This window comes from Centruroides vittatus, unplaced genomic scaffold (genome assembly GCF_030686945.1).
Source record: "Centruroides vittatus isolate TY-2023 unplaced genomic scaffold, ASM3068694v2 contig_350, whole genome shotgun sequence".
NCBI lineage: Eukaryota > Metazoa > Arthropoda > Arachnida > Scorpiones > Buthidae > Centruroides > Centruroides vittatus.
The window spans coordinates 1823394-1849591 of NW_027122173.1; the positions used below are offsets into that span (position 1 = coordinate 1823394).

At 28.8% G+C, this 26198-nt stretch overlaps 1 protein-coding gene across 3 annotated transcripts in view; it reads right to left on the reverse strand.

The window, feature by feature from the left end:
- LOC136974557 (oxysterol-binding protein-related protein 2-like) overlaps window positions 1–26198 on the reverse strand; it is a 116215-nt gene that overhangs the window by 45514 nt on the left and 44503 nt on the right. For 2 of the 3 annotated variants that reach the window (XM_067269473.1, XM_067269472.1), the window contains 5 exons: window positions 25872–26006; window positions 19040–19261; window positions 10309–10504; window positions 4047–4188; window positions 2504–2579 (listed from right to left, as the gene is read on the reverse strand). In XM_067269473.1, coding sequence (XP_067125574.1) covers window positions 2504–2579; window positions 4047–4188; window positions 10309–10504; window positions 19040–19261; window positions 25872–26006 — 771 coding nt within the window. The remainder of the gene's footprint in view (window positions 1–2503; window positions 2580–4046; window positions 4189–10308; window positions 10505–19039; window positions 19262–25871; window positions 26007–26198) is intronic. The other variant, XM_067269474.1, reaches the window with a different exon arrangement.

Genomic DNA, 26198 nt, shown 5'->3' on the forward strand with positions numbered 1-26198 from the left:
AAGATTTTAATATTTCTTTTAATATAAAGGCCATCATCTGTTTATGTGCACATAAGTGAATTCTCTATTACTCCTATTATTTTTGTCCACTCAAGGTAAAATTTTGTTTTGTTGCTCTTTATGTTCCAGAACCTCCAGTGGCCAAGTGGTTTTGTTCCCTGAACAAAACCACTTAGTGGGTCGTGCGTTGCCAGGACAGGCTGGCCACATGGAGTTTTCTGGATATTTTCCAAATCATTAATGCTTAAATACAGACCACTTAGCAATAAAAGACCACACAGAAGGCATCCCCACTAGACAGCTCGCCCAAGTGTTGCATTGCCATACATAACAAAACAAACAACTCTATGTTACAACAGATAGTATAAACTACTTAATTTGTAAAATTATTAGCAAATTTTCTTGAATTATCTATTCTCAATTCTTCAATCTCTACTTTCTCATAAAAAGCATTCTGTCGTGCTTGATGGGGGAATTTCTAGTATAAAATAATTTATATATATATAAAATTAATAATCTTTAGTATGAAATTTTAATGTTACTAATAGGTAAGAAAAAAAACACTAAGATACATTAGCTCAAAGTTAAAATTGTATGGGGCACCATCTGTTATGAGATTTTAATAAAAAATAATTTTTTTATTATTAATTACAGTGGGTGATTTGTTAACGAACAGTTCAGTTAACAAATTGGATAATGAACACTTTCGCAAATTTTATGTTCGGATAACGAACACCTCACAGAACAAACACAAGCAGCAGCGACATAAAGTAATGAATACCACTTGGTCTTCCCTTGTCTTCAAGCAACAATTCAAAACTTTTTGGAGTGAGGGAGACGTCGACATTGATGCTCAACCCAGTATATACTGGTCAGATAGTATTCCTCCGAACTTTGAAACTCTCCCTCATAATTCCAGCCTTTTATTTTTCTGGCAGAAACAATTCTTTTATAGTATTCGTGAGACTGTCAGGTGGGCACTCGTTAAGTTTTGCGTCGGTTTTTATTTTTGAAAGATGAAAGTATAATAGCAAAGGTAGAGAGTGGGCAGATGATGACTGATGTTGCTGGCCAGTATGGCTTAAACAGGGTCTACAGTAGGCCGCAGTTCAATCTTATCTAAGAAAGATACTGTACAATTAAGAAGACTCAAGCAGATTAAAGAGTAACAAAAATCACATTTGAGAAATAAAGAATATTGAAGAGCTCCTAATCTGACAACAGAATGCCAAGAACTCTTAAATGAAGAACTCCAAGAAACTTGGAAAGATATGTTTTCTTCTGAAAAAGAGGATTAATGCCGATATCTGATATTAAACATCTTTTGAAGAAGTGGGAGAATGTCAGAACAACGTCTTAGAATGGCATCCAAACCAGGTTGAGGTTAATAGGCTTAGGGATCTCTACAATTAAAATGCTATTAATTACAACTACAATTAGCACAATTCTACAATTCTGAAAAATCCCAAAGAAGAGAGAAAAACAATCGACACTGGACAGATTCTTTAACCCCCACAAACGGAAAAAAACATGACTAATAAAAATGCAAGACTGTGTACATATGTATTTTTATTATTACATATAAATAAACGTAGTAAGAAAGTATATATATTTTTTTATTTTTGGGGTCTCCAGAACAAATTAATCAAATTGCTATAAAAACCTATGGTAAATCGATAATCGGTTAACGAACAGTTAGGATAGCGAACAAAGTCTTGGAGCGGATTATGTTCGTTAACCGATCACCCACTGTACACGAGAAAGGAAAGTATTGGAATCATGTCAAATTTGATTTTCAGAGCTTTTTGCAAATCTTCACGTTTTGAGACCTCCTGAACACAAAAAAAGGGAAAAACTATTCCGTGTCTGTGTGTGTTGGCATCTATAAAAAAAACGAGATTTCGCATGATAGCATCAATGCTTCTTATCAATGGTAAATCTATCAAACCTATGGTAAATCTATTTTAGGTTAACAAACAATTTGAATAGCGAACAAAGTCTTGGAATGAATTATGTTCATTAACTGATCACCCACTGTATTGTAAAAATGAGAGACCAAATTTTGACAGTAGAGATTAGTTTCTAAAAAGTTGTAAATGCCAATAACAAGTGAAAGTTTCACTAAGTCTGACACCACTCAAAGAATGACAAATGCCCCTATCTATCTCTCCACCATCTTGATCTTTAACCATCAAAATTTAATAGCAATAATGCCCCTTATATATAAGTTTCTGTGCCAAGTTTCAAAATTTTTGGTTTATCTAGTCCTGATATACAAGTATAATGCAAAATGGCCTCTATTTTGCATTTTTGTAAGAATTTTTTTATAACAGTTTTGGGTTCCGTAAGTATCAAAATATCAAGAAATGCAAAACAAGGGGGGGGTCAAATTTTGACCAATCGCACTTTCCCTATTGTGTAGTCTATAACATTCAGCAATAAAAAAAAATATAAATTATATTTGTAAGTCTTATAATTAAAGTTTCAATTATACTATACTTACTTTTCCAATGCACTGTTTAAGAACACTCCATACACTAAAGTTATTTCTAGAAAACATTGGAACAGGAAGACGTTCTCTGAATAAAAATTCATATAAAATATTTATTAACTTTTGTATAATATTTTATATTTCATTAATTTTACAATACATTTTTGCATCTAAACAACATTTTGTATTATTATTGATTATATATTTCAAAGTTATTATTATTAGAACAACATGTTTTTCATCATTTTTAAAATAGAATGTTTAACCTGTTGAGAAGGCATTTTGTTATTCAAAAACATTTTATCCCAATAAATGTGACTTTTATAACTTATTTAGCATGTTTTCCATCCTAATAACAATATTTTTCATTTGTTAAACTTATCAATTACTATTTTTATACTTAAAAACACAACTTTAATCAATTCTACTGTTGTTATTTTCCATATTTAATATTGAAAAAGAATTCATTTTAGTTATATTACTTCCTAGTTTACTGTTTGAAATTTAAACAGAAATATTTCAACAGATATTTTTTAAACAAAAACTCAAACTGCAATTTGGCAAAATAAATTTTAAAATATAAAAGATTCAAAATATTAAAAGAACAAGAAAATAAAAAATGTAACATATTAAATAAACTGTCTTTCAGCATTAAGAACTTTTATAAACAAAGTATACATGCAAGTACGTTTGATGACATATTTTTGTCTCATGTTCTTGCCTGATAATGATAATACATTGAAAGTCCTCACATGTATATTTTGTTTCTAAAAGCTCTTAATGCCAAAAGACAGATCATCTAATCTGCTATTTCTGTAATTTGGCATGAAGGGATGTATGTATAAACTTGATTAATATCAAAAAATATTTTGAAAAATTACAAAAATTTTAGTATTGGTAGTGTTTCAAAATTTGAAATTAAAAATTTTGAAAGATGATTACAAATACAAATTAAAATAAGTATAATTAAAATTTTTTTTATGACGACATATTTTCTAATGAGAAATTATTTATTGTGATATTGTCACAATGTCAGGCTGCAAGTTTTAATCATATTTTTAATTTATTTAATTTAAAATATATTGCTCTCCACCTCAAAGTAGTAGGGTCTTGCTGCTGTACATCATACTTTCCTGCTAGCAATAGAGTTGTGCCAGTTATCTATCTAACACCTTTCAGGGGAAAATTTTTGAATTGAAATAATATGACTTCAGGTAAAAACTGTAAGTTCATATATAGTTAATCGGGGTCTCCTGCCCCTAAGCTTTCCATATGTGGTCTCAACTTTCATCTATCTAACTCCATTCTTGAGATTAAGGAAGGAAAGAAGAACAGACAAACAGATGACAATGGGTATTTATAGGTCTGCAATTTTTTCAAATTGCACCCAATAAAGCATAAAATAAATCATCATAAAATTCTATTTGTTAATAATTTTTAATAGCTATATTTTAAAATTCCATCACATTTATATTATTTATGATATAAAGTCAACTTTTAAAATATAATAGACAGAATCAACAAGCAAATTATAATAAAAAGTTTGTATACGCACCTACCCCATTTAGAAGTTCCTGTGGCAGTTAGAGTAGCAACTGATGCAATAGAAGAAGGAAAAGATGTAAAAACATCACTTTCTGAAATAGTTTTATCATCATTTTCTTCACTTCCATCATTCTTTGTAATCGTATCTTCATCTTTAATGAAAAATTTTTAATTAAATTTCATCAGAATACTTCTGTAATATATGACTATTTCATTGATAATAAAAATTCTAAAATAAAAATTTGCAAATGACAAACAATTTAAAATTCTTCAATTGGATATACAGTTAATGAGTCTTGCAGGTGAGAATGTCCAACATTTAACACCCCTCCCATACTAATTTTGTAAATAAATGTACATTTTTGTTTGAATTCTTCACATACTATCATGACAACAAAAGTGTTGTTTGTTCCTGCTGGTCTAACATTCCTGGCAGGGAATTTACAAATAGCATTTGGACCTAATATCAATAACTGTCAATTAAGAATATACATACCATCTGATTTAAAACAATGAGGGACCTAAGATCAGGAAAACATCGCCAACTGAAATAAAATTTGACACTGAATTAATGCTGATGTTGACCTTGCTCAGAATCTGAGAATATCTCTAATTTCCATTAGAAACAGGTGAGAAACCAATTGAGTTATGAGGAAAATTTTTCAAAGTCAATTGGAACGTCTGTCCAGGAACTCAATCTATAAAAACCCATGTCCTTCAGACAGAGGACACCTTTTTGTATAGTTTCAGCCAAACTCAGAGGTGTAAAGTTTATAGCCTCTTTGCCCAGTTTCTGTTCAGCCTATGGTACATCTGTTTGTCTAGTTTCCATCTGGTCTGCTGCCAACTCTTTATGTCCCATGTCCTTCAGACACAGGACACCTTTTTGTATAGTTTCAGCCAAACTCAGAGGTGTAAAGTTTATAGCCTCTTTGCCCAGTTTCTGTTCAGCCTATGGTACATCTGTTTGTCCAGTTTCCATCTGGTCTGCTGCCAATTCTTCACTTTTTCCACTGTTGTGATAATCATTGTCTTTCATGGATTGATGTGTGTATTTCCCAGCAGTGCCAGACTTTCACAGCCAATTGCAGAGACAACGTTTAGAGGCTGATGGCGATTTACAGATCGGGTAGACTGCGGTTCATAAAAATTTCATTGAAGAGATGGTGTTTCTCGCTTGCCACAATGTAGACAGCGATTAGAAACTAGTTATTTGACCTACTTTCTAGACTTGCTTGACAGCAGGTTTAGAGGGCTTTTTGTAGTTTTATTGGTGGAAAAGTTTAGATAAAAAATGGATATCGTTTCTTTGATAAATGTTGTAAACGGTACGAATCGACAATATTATTCATTAATTAATTGCTTGGAGCAAAAATAGCAAAATTAAATACTTTAAATTTGTTTTAAATGTTCAAATTTCGATATTCAAATGGGAGAAGACTTAAAACTACAATTAATTTAAATTAGATGCATTTATTTACAATTCGAATATCATGTCAGTTATAAAACGTTAATGCATTTCGGGGTCATTGTAGTTACGGAACATTCTGTTAAACAAACGAGACAATTTTAATAATTACCGAAATCTTTTTATAGAAATAAAAAAAATATATATAATAGTAATAATAAAATATTTAAAATTATTTATTTCTACAGTTACGAAGGGTGACAGTAATTCAATATCAAAATAATTTGTTAAAAATCTATTCCAAAGACAAATTTCAAATTCGGTATAAATTTTCTAAATATGGATTTGTTCGTATTTTAAACTGTATTGGCAACGAAATTAAATATTGAAATAGAAAATGGTCATCATTAACTGCCGAACAAAGGTTGTTGACGGCCTTAAGATTTTATTTCCAGAAGCTTTCGGAATATAGCTGGAGACCTTTTCTGACGTCACAAACGAATAACCCGATTGGCCGAACAACTCCTAAAACAGGGGAGTAATGACCAAGAAAGTAAGAGCCAATGTTTTGCCAGAGTTTGTGTAGAGGGCGTTTAGAAATAGATGCTCGTCGTCTTTGCAACGCATTTTAAACAGTGGTTCAACCAGCCAATGTCTATAGGTCGTTCTGTTGTTAAATGTCGTTTAACGTAAACTGTCTCTGCAATCGGCTGTCAAACTTCTCCTGACCAACTGTATCTTTGAATACCCAGAAGTTCTGGGTTTTCAAAGGAAAAAAATTCTGGCCCAGAACATCTTCCATTTTAACTATTTTCACAAGAAACAAGACCAGAGTAGACTCTTGCCATCTTGGATTTTTTATTGTGAACAATTGTAATCATTCCAAACTAACCAGGTATTGTACAAAAGAACGACACATCTCTCTCTCAATAAATGATATTTTAAACAAATTAACAAGTCATCTTTTTTCCTGAATCCAAGCACCACATATATAATCCCTTCACATGAATGAAGGGTAAGTTTACTTGACAGACTATGATTCTACAAAATCAGGTCATATCAGCACTTAGCTGGTAACTGCACAATATAATAATGAAAACACACAAGTTAAGCCATGATTTCAAGGAATTTATTGTATCCTATTACATTGTTACAACATCATAAGAACACAAAGCTTTATAAACCACATCACAACTTCTCAATCATCATCATCTCCTTCTCCAATGCTGGCTTCATCTTCTTGGTCCCTTTTCTAACATGGAATTTGTTTTAGAATGCCTGATAAATTGGAAGAACAAACTGGAGGAGACTCAGCAAATCACAATATTTTTCCATTGTAACTGATGTTTAATAGCTTTTCTCATTGCAGTTTCCACCGTGCTACTTGTTGAAATCTTCAAACATTCAATTTTTGTTTTAGGGAACAAAGTCTGAGAGCAAAAGGAAAATAGTACAGATTAGGAAAGCACTATTATACCCTTATTAGTCATATTTGCTGACTGGAATAACTGATGGCAAGTCAAAGTATAAACCACAGTTGCTAAAGACCACAAGTAGCAGCTTCCAGTACTGCTTTGACAAATTTTATAGATACTAGCAGAAGTTGCTTAGTTTGAAAGTAATCTGTAAATATTTGTACTTTGTACTCTTAACATAATAAAAGTTATACTAAAGTTTCAGTTTATTTTTGACACCAACACAAACACAGAACTATGATTTATTATATGAGAACTTGTAAAGTTTAATACTGTCATAACAAAAAGTGGACTTCATCCCCTCAATAGATGTTCCACTACCAATCATTAACTTCTGCACATTCTAAGAATTCAATATGAAGGTTGCTCTTTCTTCATCTCATCTCTTAACTGAAGCTGCTACAATTTAGATTCTATACAATTGAAAAGATGTATTCAGATGACAAACACCACGATATTTGCAACAATATAATCAGATGTTTATTGTACCAAGTATACTTGTTTTCTTGTAATTTTCTTTCATACATTTCTCAAATGACATTCAACTCTCAACATTCAAATGAGGTGACTTGTTACTTCAAATTTCCTTTTAATTCAATAAAATACCATTAAATTAACATCCACAATAGATTTCCCATTGGTTAGGAAAATATTATTTGAAAAAATTATATATATATATTATGAGGCCGGAGGGTCGGCTCCTCTTCGGTGCCCTGTCAGGAATGACACCACCGTGTTCCAATTGACATGGAAGCCGCGATGATGGTTGGATTAGAAATTTGGTCACACGAGTGGTCACGTGAATGAGCGATCCAATTCGGGATGGAGGCCGTGAGTTAGCAAGCCGGAAGTGACACACGCAGAGACTAGGTTAACTAAACTAAACTAAACTATTTATTTGTAAAGGAGGATTTTATACATTTTTTTTGTTAACGAGTTATAATGAATCAAACTAAAAATGTGTCTAGATATTTCCCCAGGTTGTGAGAGAGAAAGTTTGCACGAGGTTCACATGGTGATAAATACCTTATTGAGGATCTTGTAGAGGATCTTAATCTGGGGTGCTCTGGTTGAAAGAAAGTTCGGGATGACAGTTCAGGTATCCTATAGATAAAATGTTCATAGGCTTGCCAGAATGTATCCAGAAAGGTGTTCAAAACAATGGTCTCTGATATATTAGAATGATATATGAACTTATAATAAAATGATATATCCAAAGATATTCGAATATTGAGGCACTTGGGACAAAGAACTGGTGACGACTGCCACTATCGAGGGACTGGCAACGACTCGTTCTTCAGCCGTTAATTTTTTGATATCAGTACAATATCGCCTGGCTAAGATCATGCATCACTTTTGATCTTGGGAATGCATCACTTTTGCCATGGAGAAAGAAGTGTAAGTGGAGATTTTCTCAGGTGGCCAAGGACAACAATTATTGAGCAAGTATGACGACATCGATGATCGATTTTTGTTAAAATTTTGGATTCTCACAATTATATATATATATATATTTATTTATTTATTTTATTGTATATTAAAAATTACTGTTATTACTGTTACATTATTGTAGACTTAAATAAAACTTTCAAAGAACTGCACAACCTACAATATTTAAAAAAATTACTTTTATGATCATATTTATATTGGTGTAAGTAGCAATAAAATTATATAAATTTTTGTCTGAATTTCATATTTTAGTCATTTTGTTTGTAAGTACTATTTATAGAGTTCACTAATTTAGTGTAGTCTGAAGATAGTATTAATTATATAGGAAGAGGGTAAGTACTGACTTGAATTAATAAGTTATACACTATTAGTGTAAATGGCAATATATTTGCACAATGTGTACAAGTTTTAAGTTCAAACCTGTTCTAATTTTTTTATAGACTTAATCCAAACATAAAAACATAAGCATAAAAAAAATAGACAGCTATAACAAAAACCTTCATATCTATCAGGTATTCGTAAACAAAACTGATGACGAGTGTAACACGTGAAATACCGTATTTTACAGACTATAAGACACACCTGAATTTTTAAGCAATTTAAAAAAAAAAAAAAAAAATACCTATAAGACGCTACGGACTATAAGACGCACCTGAATTGTGGAGGCAATTTTTCGAAGAAAAAAGTGCGTCTTATAGTCCTTAAAATACGGTATATAGATTCTGTAATTAATAGTATTTTTATCATTTTCCTGATAAGTTCGTAATAAAAGCAAATTTATGCTAAATTGAAATATCAAAAATGGTAGAACAAGAAGCTATAAAAACAATAGAAAGCTTCTTTAAACAACCTATTTGGATAAATTCATATACCGTAGATTATTATTTTATGCAGAACTGTGTTTTAGTGGATGGTGAATTGTTAGATTAATCCATTCCTAGTGTCACTGAATTCAAATCTTAAGTCAACAAAACCATGCTTTTCCAGTTTCTGACATTCCAAACATAGAGAACTTCTAAATGCTACTTGCAGTAATGATTACCTTGGTTTGTATGTATCTTTTGCAATGTAAAATTTTTATCTGTATATTCATCCAACTAAAATGTTATTCATTATAGTAAAAGTATAAGTAAAATGTTTTAAACACATTAATATTTTTTTTTGTTAATTTTAAATGGTTGTGTAAGTGTCTAAGCCAGGGCTGTCTAACAGTTTTTCCTAATGGGCCAAATTAGAAATTTAGGCATATTCAGCAGGTCACAAAGGTAATTTATATAAATATATGCTTTTAAAAAGTTCAAAATGTGAATATCAAATTTTAATAACAAATATATATTATTACAAAAAAATAGTGTATTATTGACAGTAAAAAAAGAAATTATACTCACACAAAATAAAAATAAATTCAACATGGTTTTTGACATTGTATTCATTTTATAATATTGTCGTTTATTTTTTTGATACTAGTCTTATGATACTAGTCTTAATTCTATACTTAATTCTAAGAATGTTACTGAATCACTCAACCTATTTCTTTCAACAGTTTTGATGTTTTTAACGCATAAAAAAAAATTTTCACAACAGTATATACTACCCCACATGCATAACAGTTCTCTAGATAAAGCAGTTTTCTAACACCAATTACATCATTATGACATCAAAGTGTATTCAGTGAAACGAAAATAAGTTTCACAACATATTTTACCAAAATAAATGAGAATATAGCTAAACAATTTAGGGTGCAGTGGGCTGCAGTGCAGCCTGCGAGTTAGACATTCCTGCTCTGCATCTAGTACTACTTAGAATGGAGCAGAAATCTACTTGGAATTTCATTTTATCTGGTACCTGCTGACATGCAACTCCTGCATGAACTGAGACTATACCGCATTCTTTCAATTTCTATTTAATTAATTTTATATAATTAATTGAAATAATCATACCTTCTTCTTCATCACAAGCATCATAAAATTCTTCACAATCTGTATCTGAATATAACAAAACAGCTGAATTTTGAGTAGAATGATGTGGTGTTGTTATTGATTGTTCTAATTCATGATGTTCCCTTGCTAAAACATGTAATGCTTCTTGCAAATATCGACATCTTTCCTGTTCTTGTTTTAATTGTAACATTCTTGCCTTTAAAAAATTTTGAAGATATAAAAATAATAAATTTTAATAAAATTAAAAAAATGTATAAATTATATACTAAAATAAATCAGATAAAATTTTAAATGAAAATAACAAAGAAAGGCATATATATAAATGATTTGAAAACAGATTTCACATTTTGACTTCTATTTCAATTTTTTTAAGAGTTATGTTATTTGAAAATTCAAAAAATAAAATTTATTGTATTTGAAAAAAACTTTAACTTCAAATACATATAACTTCGAAACAAATTATATAAATATGTTATACTCAGCAGTTATCAATGTATGTATAGTATATGTTATGATCAGACATCATTAATGCTATTCATATAATTATTTTATTTACTATATATTAGAATTAGCTCATTGGTATATTGGTACAAATATACCAATGGTCTGATTCTTAAAGAAATTCTGATGTTTTTGTTAACAGCATATTACCAATATTCTTATTTACTATATTAGAATCAAATAAAGTAATTAAATGTCTTTTATAAGTCTGTTATTTACCATCCTACATAATTATTTGATGTATATCAAAAATTCACTCATTTCCAAGTATATTATATACTTTTTCCCCTTCCTATGAAGAATTTACAATAATAATATACATTTATAAAGAATATCTACATATAATGAGAAATCAAAAGAGTAAAAGAAATTAGTTACTTTAAAAAGTCACTAGGTCACAAATTTATAGTTTCCATCTATGAGACACTGGAACACTTAAAAAGTTTTTTATTCAGTTTAATTAATCAAATTTATTTTTAAAAAATATATTGTTTACAATGTTGATTAATGAGTAAGCAATATATAGTTATGTTGACGTAAAACAAATCTTGTTATAAACAAATAGCAAGGAAAATGGATTAATAAATGAAAAATAATATGTACTCTAAAATTGTTTTCTTAGGATTTGTAGAATTATACAATCTAACAGGTTTCTAAACAGCTTCTATTTTCCTATAATACAAAAATTCATAAACTAGTTAAAAGTGGAGTTAGAATTTCAAATACAAATTCTATCCTCCAAATAACTTAATTGGTTAAATTTTCAACAAAATCAAACTTGATCTGTTTTGTGTTCATTTTGGAAAGACTTTCTCCATTTTGCCTCAATGCTTTCTGATACTGACACTTCTAGCATTTTGCATTTTCAAAAAAAAAAAAAAAAAATATTAATTTTATAAGGCCTAAAGTTTATGAACAGTATGTTCAATGATTGAATGTAACTGACTTTCCATGATGCTTCTCACAAGCAGTTTGATATTATTTTTAAAAGTTGCCAAGTTAGGAACATGACCTCAATAAACTGTCTTTTAAATGATTCCACAACTAGAAGTCACAACGATTAAGATCTGGAGTATGAAGTGACCATAGTATGAGGAATGTGCAACTAACATTCTGTTCTTGGTGAAATGTTACCATCCAATATGCAGAGATAGTCTATTTTGCATAAAAATGGTCAATTTAAGATGTTATTGCTGTTGCAAGTACAGGACAACAAAACTGTTCAACATCTCTCAATATCTCCTGGGCATTAACAAAGCAATCATAAGGCCTTTGGAACTGATCTCTTTGAAAAAAAATGGACCAAGGATATGACTGTGCACTTCACTGAGTTTGGGTAAGTGCAATAAAATGTTTTGACATTCATATAAATGTTAAAAAGCCTAAATGCAATAGTTATATTAAGTAAATATAAAATATAAAACATGGCTGACGGTAATACATTTAATTCTTGTAAAAATAAATATACAGTAGAGCGTCGTTAATTGGAACGTCGGTAATTGAAATGGCCGGAAATTGGAACGATTTTCAGTCGGACTGTGTCGTGCTGAATCGAACGTTTTTGATACTAAATTTATTTCTAAAGTATAATTTTCATGTTTTTTTATATTCTTCAATATATTTATTTTGTTTGTACAAAATAAAGAAATAATTTTTAACGATACGATAGCCTCGATTATTATTATAAAAATTTTCGTTAGGCTTAAAATCGACGAAAATTCAACACGAAGCGACACGCAACGGAGAAAAATTTGAACATCAGACAGGTTAATATATTTTTTCGTACAAAGTTGGAAATTGGAACAAATGACTAATTGGAACAACCCCAGTCCCCAATTGACGCCAATTTTCGACGCTCTACTGTATAAAATGTTTTAACAAAATACTTTGTTTACGTTTATCATCTGTCATTCGCAACCAGCCGACAAGTCCTCAACTTCACATCCACGGGGGCAACCTTTCTTTTTAGGCTGCTACCACCGTAATAAAATGCAAAAAAGGCCGTCGGCCATGTTTTATATTTTACATTTACTCAACTTGTATTTTATGGAAAATTGGCAATAGCACCAGAGGATGTTTTTTACCTTTTTTGCATTTTATTATGGTGGTAGCAGCCTAAAAAGAAAGGTTGTCTCCGTGGATGTGAAGTTGAGGACTTGTCGGCTGGTTGCGAATGACAGATGATAAACGTAAACGAAGTATTTTGTTAAAACGTTGTTTTATATATTTATTTTTACAAGAATGCACTCGTTATAGGTTATCACTGTTCCACTGAAGTAAAAATGTGTGTCATCAATCCAAAAAATCTCCCATGGCAAGTATTGTCCATTTTCATTCTAGCAAAAGTTCAATGCAAAGGTCAGATAGGTTTCCTTGTCACCATCAAGCAATTGTTGAACATGGCTGAACTTATGTGGGAAAATTGTAGCACTTTTTATGCACTGTGACACTGCATGTGCACTGCTGGAACCTGCTACCTACATTGTCCAAGATCATTACTGAAAAGTTATAGCAACTTTTTCCACTACAGGTATATCTCAAGTTACGTCATTCTCAATTATACATCGTTTATCAAAAAGTATATGGAAAAATAAAAATCAAGTTTAAGTCATTTTATTCGACTTTACATCCATCTGCCACATATATTGAAGTCTTAATATCACTAGAAAAGCGTTAACAAAATCATATTAAAATATGTACATTTACAATAAATGTTAATATAATCATCATAAATCCTAGAGAATGAAACATGAAAACATCTGTGTTTCTGTGTTGTCTTATTTAACGGTCTTTGAGTGCTCATTATTGGCATTTTCCATGGTAGTTCCAATATTTACCACTTGGCGTCGTTGTCAGTGCCACTCAATATTGGTAAATTTAACATAAATTAGTTTATTTTCTACTATCACAAAATAATTTTAATAACTATTTGTTATTTAACCTTAAAAAATCATCTTATTTTATAAAGTCTTAGAAAAACCACATTCACAAATAAAGAGTCCGCAATGTACTGTAATCACCACCAAATTGTAAACATGAACGTACATTTATATGTATGTACTGTACGTACATGTATTCGTAAATTTGGATTACTTTTTTTCTGTATTATATTAAAAACTAAAATTTATTTGTTTGTAAGCTTAAAATAGATTCTTATTAACCATACATTATTAAAAATGCATTTATAAATAAAATACAGAACTGGGAATGGTAATTTGTGGTTTAGCCTAGTAACAAGTAAATTCAACTTACGTCGTTTTCGACATGTTGCGTCTCCTGGAACCAATTACCAACATAAGGTGAGATATACCTGTACTTGTGTAGTTATATAGTCAGGGTACTCAAACCTATATGTAGAAATCCACTTTCCTTAAATCATGCAATCAGTCTTCTGAGAAAGAGCACAATGTCAAAGACCCTTGATACAACTTCTTAATATGTCAGAACTCTCAAAATGCACTTGCAGCATTACCACTGTTTTCATAAAATAGCTTTACAAGAAAATCACATTCCAGCAAGGTCATCATCATCCATATGGGTCATATGGGTAGTCTTATACCCAAAAATTGTCCGTAGTACATCTGCATTATGCAACTGGTGTGTGTTTTTATTGCTCAGTAAAACAAACCCTGTAGTGGTAGATTTTAGAAATAAATTTTCCCCACAAAAAGGTCTTCCACATATCCTAAAACATTAGTGCATAAAATTTGGTTGCATTTGAACTGCTACATATCCCTTCAGATAACTGATATGTAGTATATCCCTATTCAAAACTATGATCACCCTGTAAATTTCCAACTTTATAATTCATCATTATTTTAAGTTTGATGTTTTATGTTTTGTATAAAACTTTGCTTTCATTAGCTGAACACATTAAAGAAGGTATGTAACATTTAGAGGATATTACTTCATTTTGTTAGAAATGAAATTTTATTCCTATCATATTAAAATGTCAAATTCAATGAAACAAACATTCACTGTTTTCAAGCTTAATGTTTGGATTACATGATAAAGCTATATACAGTCAAACCTGTTTTTATGCAGGGGATAGGGACCGCATAAAAGAAAATGCATTAAAAAAAAAAAAAAATCGCGCGAAACTTCACGAGTGGCTATAAAAAATAGTTTTCGCAACACAATTAAAAAAATTTCTTTTATGCGGTGAATAGGAACTGCATAAAAAAAGTCTCACATAGAAAATAACTCGAAACCGTACGAAATAACTAGGAATTGCTTTTTTAACTTCTTGGGCCTTTTTCTGCAACACCTAATGGGGAAAAAATCCTCTACGAATTTTAATTTTTATATTAATTAATTATTTCCACTTAAATACCAATCTAACATTAAAAAGTTAAAAATAATCCTTAAATAATGATTTTATTTGAAAATATAGCTGCAGGAAGTGTTATTTCATTTAACAAGGCATGAAATTTCACACCTGCAGTCTAAAGCTGGAGGGGAGCTAACTTACCGCATCTGTTCAAATATAACATAATATTTATGGTTTTTATGCTATTAAAATAAGAGGGGACTGAAATAAACCTATGAGAAAAAAATTTTACTGAATAAAAAATGAAAAAACCTGCTGATGTCATAGAAAACAACCAATAGAGTTTTTAAAAATTTTACAGGAGTCAATTATGTTCCAATTTGATTAAAATTTTCATATACCGCACAAAAAAAAATCGCACAGAAAAAGACCGCACAAAAACAGGTTTGACTGTAATTATTATACATATTTGAAATGCAATAAATCTTTATTTTGTAAAAGATTTCAGTAATGAAGTTTGAGTAATTCTATAGAAAATATTTTTCACTTAATTTTATTACAATTTTAGCTTATAATTATGCAAATTATTTTGATTACTACTTAATAATGTTTTTGTAATTCTTTCTTTTGTACAAAAAAGTGAAAAATGAACTGAAATATATAAAATATGCTACTATATGTATATTATCCTCTTTCAAGAAAAGATTATACTTCCCTGTTACTGATGTTAAAAAAATTGGTATACTTGGTGTCATTTGTTAACAGCTGCATTAACACATGATAATCAGTAGATATCAGTATCTTTGGATAAATTTATAATTTCTTTCTTAATAAAAAATCTTTTTGGCTGATATTATGGCTAAATGATCCAAACAGAATTAAATACAAAAGAACTACTAGACAATTGTCTCTCTTGAAATCATTATGGCTTTACAATCTGCACTTCATAAACCATTACTGGTATAGAAAGTAAAGGTTTAAAAAAAAAAAAAACTGAATCTGTGTTCAACTATATCATAGAGCAGATTTGTAATATAATGTTTAATTATTATACTTGTAATTCTCCTATATTTTATATAGAAAAAATCTGAATTAAAACACAAATATTAAAACAGTTATTACTGACAATATACAAAACATTAAATAATCTTTAAGATATATCTGTAAAATTAAGATATTATTGATGATGATGAACTAGTCACTGTGGTAATTTAGTTGGATTAAATAGTGCATCTTTAACAGTGGGTGAAGTTAAAAGAACCAAACATTTACACTCCAGTTAACAGACCATCCCCACATGTAGACAGTTTGAAAGTGGAAGTTGAAAGTGATCTTTTAACTTTATCTACCATTACAGATGCATTATTTAATTAAAATATTATTTTGATCAGTTAAAAAGATATATATAACATTAATAATTATAATTATTATTGACTATTAAAAAATAAATTTAACCATACTTTTCATTTATCTTTTGCTGATTCATTTCTCCAAATATAAATTTTTATCATGAAAAAATTTTAAAATATGAAACAAAAATAAATAATCAGTTCTCAACCAAACTCAGCAATTAAAAATTTATTTATTTAAAATAATTACTAAATTAATAAAAATTAGTGGTAATTATATTTCTTATTAAAATACATTTGAAATTGCTAAACTAACATGTTGAAGCTAGTTTATAGCTCTTCATCAGATTTAAACTTAATTCCAACAAAAGAGTGCCAGTGTTTGAAAAGATTTAATGTAATAGCTGAAAACACTGCTGTATTTGAATGTTTTTAAATGCTAGCATTCCTTCATTGAATTTTAGTTTAAACCTAATGAAGAACTATAAGCTATCTCAAAAATGTTAGTTTAGCAAATAGTTCTTGCTGGATGTTGAAATGCTGTGTCAGTCTTTCTATAAATTTGTTCGGATGGAAATTTTTCATTGATTTTATTTAAAAAACTGATTAGGAAAAAAATTATATTGAACTAAATTTTTTGTAATTTGTACTTTAATGTAGTAATTTATGATGTAAATATTTATAATATTTACATTACAAAATAAATTATTCTATAAAACATTCATACAAACTAAACAATATTAATTTAACATAACATTTCTATATAAAAAGATGCCAAATGCACAAGTTTCATTTTGATTTAGGATATTTACAAAAAACATAAATATAAACAGTAACTATTAATTTAAACAATTAAAAACAATTATGAAAAAATTCAATATCCATTCCTTAATATAAAAACCATTAGCCCTAGGTTAGAATTCTTCGACAGAAAACAAAATAGATAATTCTACATTTAAACTTAATATTGGTACATTTTTTAAAAATAAGATCTTTATAAAAGAATAAAGAAATTCTCAATAAAAAAACAACAAAAAATTTCATTAAAGAAATAATGAAACTTTTCTCATTCAGAAAAGTTGTCTTACATCCCAGGTTAAAACCACTAATCTAATAAAATTATTTTTTTGAGGTTAATATGTTTATTTCCAACTTTTAAAAATCTGGAGTAAACATTCAAAATGTTTTTACTCACAGAAAAAGTCAAATGTATTAACTACTGTAAAGTCTACTACTTAATGATTTACATCACATAAAACATATAATTTAAAAAGTATTTTCTATCATTAAAAACAGCTGCACAAAATTAAGAAATCAAACAAACTGTGATTTGTCTATTCCTCAAATCTGTTCATAGTATGTTTTGTCCAACCAGCTAATCAAAACAGCTTTAGTGTAGTGTGCAGAATCATACTGCACATTTTGATTTTTACTTCATGTTTTACTTGTGTTACTGTTGAGTGTATTGTGCCTTGTAATGTAAATCCTTCATTCATGTTGAGGGAGATAGTTAAGTGAGAGTATTCTTAGGCAGAAAATGGAAGTGTAGAAGAAGGAAATATGGGAAGTAGGAAATCACATGTGAAGTGACTTTCAGAAAGTCAGAGAAAAAAATGGAAAAAAATAGACAATTGATTTGAATGGTACAAAAATATACTTTTTACAGAAGTTCCTGATAATGTGACTGAAGAACATAAAATTTACTGTGATTGTTTAGACAAGAAAGATGTAACCTACACATCTACACAAAACAGTCTTTTTTATTCCTTTTAAATTATTAAAAACTGGTTGCTGTAATGATAAAAACACAAAAGAAAATCTTTTTCTTTTTCACTTTCTTTATAAACAGCATTTCTCCATTATTGTTTATTGAAAAGGCAATTTGTACACTAGAATCATTCAAAGCATTTTTGTCAAACATAAAAAATCATTTTTAAACAATTTTTCCATCTTCTGAATTATTATTAAGCATTTTAAACACATAAGGGGTAATGTGATTAAAAAAATTCTATTATAATCTTTATAATAATGTTTAGAAGTTTCTAAGGGACATTTGTAAACATTTTTTTGTGTATTACTAAATTTTAATAACTGCGACAAAACACATTTTGAATGTTAGCTCCTCAAATGGTGTTTACTGGTAATAAGTGTAATATATTTATAGTCATTGAGATATATTTTTAATATAAAAAATTCAATGAAACTAAAAGACTATCTTTTAAGTAGCTATATGAATGCCAACTGTAATTTTTAAATGTATGTTTTCCATTTAAAACAAATATTCATGTCCAATATACAATGATCTCAAATCAATTAGGGTATAATTAACACTACAGTACATTTAATGATATTATTCTATTTCTTGAATACAGTTTACAATATTCTAAATTGAGAATAAAATATTCTGCACTGAAAATAATGTGCCTACTGAAAACTTTTGTTTCATTGAATAAGTGAAAAGAAAAATTCTTTTGTAACAGATTTGTATTTACTTTTATTTATTATTTAACGATGAATACATAAGAGAATATATTAACCACAATAAGTGATACAAAAATTTATAAATAAATATTCAAAATTTTATTTAATTTGAAAATTGAGAAATTATTACCTCTTCTTGTTGAAATAATACTGTTAAACATTGAGAAAGACTAAGTGATACTTTACGGCATGAGTCTACTGCTTGTTTTAACTGATTAAATAAACACAAATAAGACGGTTCCTCCAAAACTGAAATTAATTTATTTGATGTAGATTTTTTTGCAATATCTTGCCAAGTGTTACTTAAAGCAGCAGCTTGTCTTTCAAAAATTTGTTGTTGAGCTTGAGCAGTCTGAAACAAAAATAAAAGTTATTTCTTTTAACAGATACAATAAATCCATAAGAATCAATAAATAAAAAAAAATCAATTCACAAAAGCTTCACAATTAGAGATACAGTGGAACTTCACTTAACGAGCATAATTCATTCCAGAATGTTACTCATAAGAGAAACGCTTGTCAAGCAAAACAATTTTTCCCATATAAATTAATGTAAAATATGATAATGCATTCCATGCCAAAAAAATACTCAAATATTTTATATATAATGTTTATTCAAAGAAAATTATACAATATACATTGTTAAGGAGTGTGAATCATCTTCATCTTTTCTTCTAGTGCAGAATGAACCAACCTGGAATGAGAATTTGATTTAAAGAAAAAAAAATCGAAATACAATAATTTCTAATATTTAATTATAGCCTTTACATAGCCCAAAAATTTGGCATATTGTTTTGGTGTGTTTATTATATAATGAGCTATGATTGTTGATGTTTACATGTAAAATGTCTGAACACAAGTTTGAAAAATGTATGATCACAAGTGACACTAAGATGCTAGCGAAATGAGTGCTAAACACAGACTAATGTAGCTTATGCACAATCTGGGACTTCTCTCCTCGTCACTCATTATGTGAAACGTCACTTGTTAAGTGAATCATTTTTTTACAATTTGCTTTGTTCTTTATGCAAATTACTCGTTATGAGAGGTGCTCGTTAAGAAAGGTTCCACTGTACAATTGATGCATCATTACCAGTAAAGCAATAATGCCTTTTTTTTCCTTATCACGCAGAATTTTACTTTAGACTCCTGTTTTGACAGTTTTATTGATATCAGTAATTAAGGGTTGATATCATTTGCCACTACTAAATCAAGTTTTTTAATTTCTAGAGTTTATTTTTAAAAAAGACAATTTGAAATGTGTTTTACTAAAATATTAATTAACTTTCCAGGAGATTTGAAAGGTCATTTATAAACTTTCCCGAATATGCTTACCTATCTTGCAATGCAAAATGATCTGCCCTATTATTGGTCTTCAATAAGGTTAATTCAATGATTAGATGTAAAGTAATTTGACAAGAAAAAGGCAATTAGGTTGTTATCTCATGCTAATTTTAATAATTATAATAAATTAATTTTAATTTAGAATTTCTGGAAGAAAAGAATCAGCCAGAGTGGAACTCAAACCTGGAACTCCAGCTTACTGTGCATGTGCATTGCCACTTACACTACCCAGACCTTTACTTCTAAAGCTATTAATTTAGATATAATTAAACTGGTCACTCAATTTATTATAATTATTAAAATTATCATGAGATGGCAGCTTAACTGCCTACACCTCTAGTCAAATTACTTTACATCTAATTATTAAATTGACTTTATTACAACTCAATAATATGGCAGATCATTTGGCATTTCTTAAAAATCAGGTTTATGGATTGTTTATACAACCACTCCTCATTTGACAACCAAGTTTCATTCCTATGACCAAGTCATTAAGCAAGGAACTTAATCATTTTTATTATTTAAGATAAAGAAAACATCTAAAGAAAACTCCAATTTTAAAGCTTTGTTTTAACTCGCAACTCTTACATATTACAGAACATAAAAATAATGTAACAAAAAAATTAGTTTATTCATAAAAAATCCAGCAACAAGTTTCTTAACTTTCCCAGCAACACTTGGTGGCACATCTGATATTTTATTTTAAAAATCTTTTATATTTTTAACTATTATGGCAAAAAACTTAATTTTGTGGGTAGGGATGAGTTTTATAAAAAATTGTAAATGCTAATAATGAGTAAAACGTCATTAAATCCAACCCAACTGGAGATATGACACAACCCATTTATCTCCTCCAACCTTTGCTTACATCTTAGAAACGTGTTTGAAAAGATGCCCTGACGATATACCTTATGTGGATGATATGCTATGTGCACAATTTGAGGGTGCAGAAAGGAGAAATATAGAAAAATGTTCTGAAAAAACAGAGATGTAATCTAGAATATACGTATTGTAAGATGAGAAAATATAATGGATAGGATCTCATAGTGAATCGAGCGATCATTAAGATGAGGAAATATTTCAGATAAATCAAATAAATTGTAGATGGAGAGGTAGGTACAGAATTAAATTAACAGCTGAATATGAACAAGATCAAAACAATTGGCAAACAATATCTGGAATGAAATATAAAGGAAAATACCAGGTAAATTAAACAGTAAAATCTAACTTCTGAGAACTGCTTATTAAGATAATCAAACAGAAACTTTCTTTAATTTCAAAACATCTTTGGCTCAAATTGACCCAATGATATACAAACCTGCCATATGCAGTTTCAGATCTATGCTATTGGCAATGGAAAAAAAAATGAAAAATGACATATTCTTAAATTATGTACTAAACCCACACCATTTTTTAAGGTGTACAAAGTCTCACATCATCTTGCCCATTCACGTTCCTTCTCATTTTCAGAAAGCATTACTGTGACTCATTTTTCTCATTGATTACAAAAAAGTAAAATTTATAGAAATGCATTAAGATCAGCAATGGCTTAGGAAGTAAAAATCTTGCTACTTAAAATAGAGGAAATCTAGAAAAAAATAAGAGTGAAGAACATTGGGAAAACAGTTTGGAAAACAAGTGTGTGAGGGAATAAAACTCTATATAGAAGTATAGAATATGCTGATGGAAGAATTAAGTAACATACAAGTATTATAGTAAAATACAAAATATATTGCATTAAGTTATTATAATATACTAGTTAAGTAACGCTGTATCAGTGTGTAGTCAGAGCGAAGCTGCTCACACCTTTATTTTCTAGATTAAGAGAGAAAAAAGAGAGAAAGAATCATTCATTCTCAACAATATATTTGATTTCTATTGGATCATTTAAAGGTACAAATATAAGGTCAGAATAAGCCATTAATTGCTATGCCAACATCTCATTAAATTCTGTCTATCACTTTGGGCCTTGGACTTACAGATTGACTCATAGCGATCTTTAAAAAATACTGAGTCAGTTATTTTTTTCACTCAACTCAATGTAACTTAGGTAAGACCTATATAGGGAAAAAAGAGACAGCTACCTATTTTGATTTTTAGAAGAGTTAATCCCTATGATTTATGTATAGTCATTGAGTATGCTAAGGTAAGGGGAAACTGGCTACGAGATCGCAATATACTGCCATCGTTCGAAGAGTGTGTTATGGGGATTATTGGAAACAGATTACCATAGATAAAAGGTCCCTGAAACGTCTCCATAGATTAATTCCACTAAAATAAACAGAGAAAGAGCTGGAGGGCGAGCATTAGGAGCATATATAATGTAGTGTATAGTTCCTAGTGAACCATTGACAAGACCTCCTTGCACCCATAAGTTGACTCTCAGCATGATTCTGGCATTAACTGAGAGATTCAAATACTTGGAGAGACCAAGAGCTGAGTCACCTTCGGATGAAGGCAGGGCAATATCTGAAGTGTTTTCAGATGCTATATAAGCAAGAGGGTACCCAGTTAACTGCAAGTAGTCCTCGTTGCTTTGTTTAACTTGCTCGTTTAATGGATATAGCCGTTTGAAACTGATCAAGTTCATCTCCTGATAAATAGGCTCCATTTCTTGTCATCAGAATGTTCAGATCTGTATCAGAGAAATCACCTGAAGCTAGATGTTGTAAGACATCTGTGAAGGAACTATCTGCGCTATTTTGTCTATGAGAACATTATATTGTAAAAAAACACTCGAGTAGAGAGGAGTATCTTTAACAGGAGGAAGCTGACGAAAATCACCAAACAAATAAAGAATCCACCGAATGGCTCATCTTTCTCAGGGTTTACCTCCCTCAATCTTCTCTCGATCATGTAAAGCATTCTTGCACCAATCATTGACATTTTATTGATGATGATGAATTTGAGCAACTTCATCTAAATCTGGAATCTCTGTGCAGCTTCTCCATTTAGAGATCGAAATTTCGTATTAACGATAGGAAGACGAAGGAGAGAATGGATCGCAAAGCCATCAATATTGATCATTGCTGCTCCACATTTCAAAAAGAAAACTTTTTTAAACTTATTATTCTATAAAGATTCTTTATATTTGTTGTGTATCTAGTTAGCAATGACATTTACCTTTCAAAATTACCATTTTAATGCTTGTCATTAGATGACACTTCTACACGTGCATGCAGGAAGTGACTAACACTTGACTTCATGCATTCCTTGTCAACATTATAACTCTAGAATGAGTTGTCCGATCTTAATGAAATTTTCTAGGACGACTCATCATCACTCGAGGATGAACTGATTAAAATTTCAACTTTCAAAAATGATCTATACTGAAGAAAAACACAATCTTCGTTTTGACCCCTATCTCCAGTTCTACAAAAATGGATCATTTTTGCAAGTTGAAATTTTAATCAGTTCATCCTTGAGTAGTGATGAGTCATCCTAGAAAATTTCATCAAGATCAGACAACTCATTCTAGAGTTATAATGTTGACAAGGAATGCATAAAGTCAAGTATCAGTCATCACTTCGTCCCAACAATAATTTTAAGTTAACTATATAAAAATGTATTTTATAAAATATTAAAAAAATAAATAAATAAATAATTAAACTTAAAAAAAGAAATATATATTTTGTATTTTACTAAACTCATGTTGACATAGAAAAACAATGAAAATTTTTTTTATCTCTTATGTATTTAATCTGTTTACTTACAGTTTTCACTATAGTGACTGATGGAATGTTCAGAATAAATAAAAAAAAGCAAAATCTAAAAATAAAGACTAAAATGACTACATTTCCTTAATTTTATATTAAAAGAATAGTAACCCTTACTTACATATTTTTATCTGGCCAAAACATAGGAAAGAATATTTGTTGTCAGTATGACTTGAAATTTTATTATTTCTATTCTCATTTTGTTTGGCACAACAGGAACTTTATGCTGGAATTACCCAATACTAATAATGCAAACACAACAAAAGATTTCTTTCTTTAAAGAAATCAATAAATTTTCAGATCATCGCATTAAGAAATTAAACACATTTTGATGATTTTGATACTAGATTAAGTAAAATTTACAATTCTTTACTCATATTTCATATTTTATTGTGAAAATTATCTTTCTTGAAACATAATGCATTATTTTCTTATAAAAATATGATGAATTACAAATATGCTTAAACAATAATTTTCTTGAAAATTATAGTATATTACAATCAACTCCCAACTTTAATAAATATAATGCAAATGAGACAGAATTACTGTATATAAATATTGCAAACAGAATAAATTATTATTAGAAAATGAAAATCATTATAGCAAGTTTCATTCATATAAGCAGTATATTAACTAATATATTATTCAATAAAAAATATGTATTTTAAACATAAATTCAAACCAATTCTTTATAAATAAATTTGTATTGTTAAAATTAAATCTTATTTAATATCAATTTAGAAGACCATTTAGAGCCAAAAACATTATTAAGAGATACATACATTCTATGAAGTTTGGGTATTAAAAACCAAGAGATCTTCTATTGGAAAAAATATTAACAAGGGCAATGTTGTGGAAATGTCTACACTGATTTGAAAAATTATTGTAATAATTAAAAGTATAAAAAAAACAAAATTCTAAAATTTCTTTTGTAAACAATTAATTTATATAAATTAATATTTTAAGATATTCTTAAGTATATACTCAAACAATATTACTTAAAATTAGAATTAAACATACAAGGAAAATGAACTTTGCACATTTCTTTAAAGTGTAAAATTAAATTAAAATGTATTATTTCTATATTTCTATTTTATTCCTTATTTTCAATAAAACAAAGGAGACTTTTCAATTAAATATCAACAACTAAAATGAGTTAAAAGACTAAGTTGTTCTAGCAACTGAGTAAACATTTCTTTTATTAAACTTCTGGCTACCTAAATTGAAGAATAGTTTGATTTATTTACTAAATTTTATTTATATGTTCTTTTAATAAAAATACACATTTGTGAGTTAAATATTGGTTATACTTTTAAATAACTAACTGTAGTTATTTAATAATACAATCAATAATGTTTCACATCAAATGTTTTGTAGTTTTGACATGGAATAAAACTAAGAATATTTTGCTAAACAGATAAAATTAATAATAATAAAATTGAGTATAATTTCAAATAAAATCATAACTTTTAAATTTACAAGAAATTCATAAATTATTACTTTTGATGAACAATATTTTCATTACACAGGGATTTTTTTTGGAGAAAAACTAAAATGTTATGTCCCTTGAATCCGACATTTACCCAAGTTCAAGAATTACTCAGAAGACAATTAATTCTCAGGTAATTTATTTAAATGCATTTTGGATTGGAATTATCACTTATTCCTCTTCAGTAAAGGTACAAAAGTATTTTCATAAAACACAAAATATTAAAATGTCATGTAATTTCTATAGTCATCAATACACATGTCATAATTTCAGAATATTTATCTACATAGATAGCCTGATTTTTTTTTCATTTATTAAAATAATTTAAACATACTAGACAAATGGCATCTTTTTGGACTAATTTAAAAAATTAAACGATTAATTTTTGGATATCAAAACTTATTACAAACTCACTTGTATTACATCTTTAACTGTTCCTAAAGAAACTTCATCCAATTCATCATCATCATCACTATTGTCTTCTTCCAATCCTTGTTTTATGTAGTAAGTAGCATAATCTTTATGCTCATTTAATGCATTAATCCACTTCTATAATAATATTATGTAACAAAGTGATTTAATTTATTTCTTAATTAAAGCAATTAATAGCTACTAATTAAAATTTAAATATAATGAAATTATATATTCTTCACTGATATAAAAATTTAAAATTTTTCATATTTATCTATATATAAATGACAGATTAAATGTTCAATATTCAGTAATACTTAGAAATGTCAG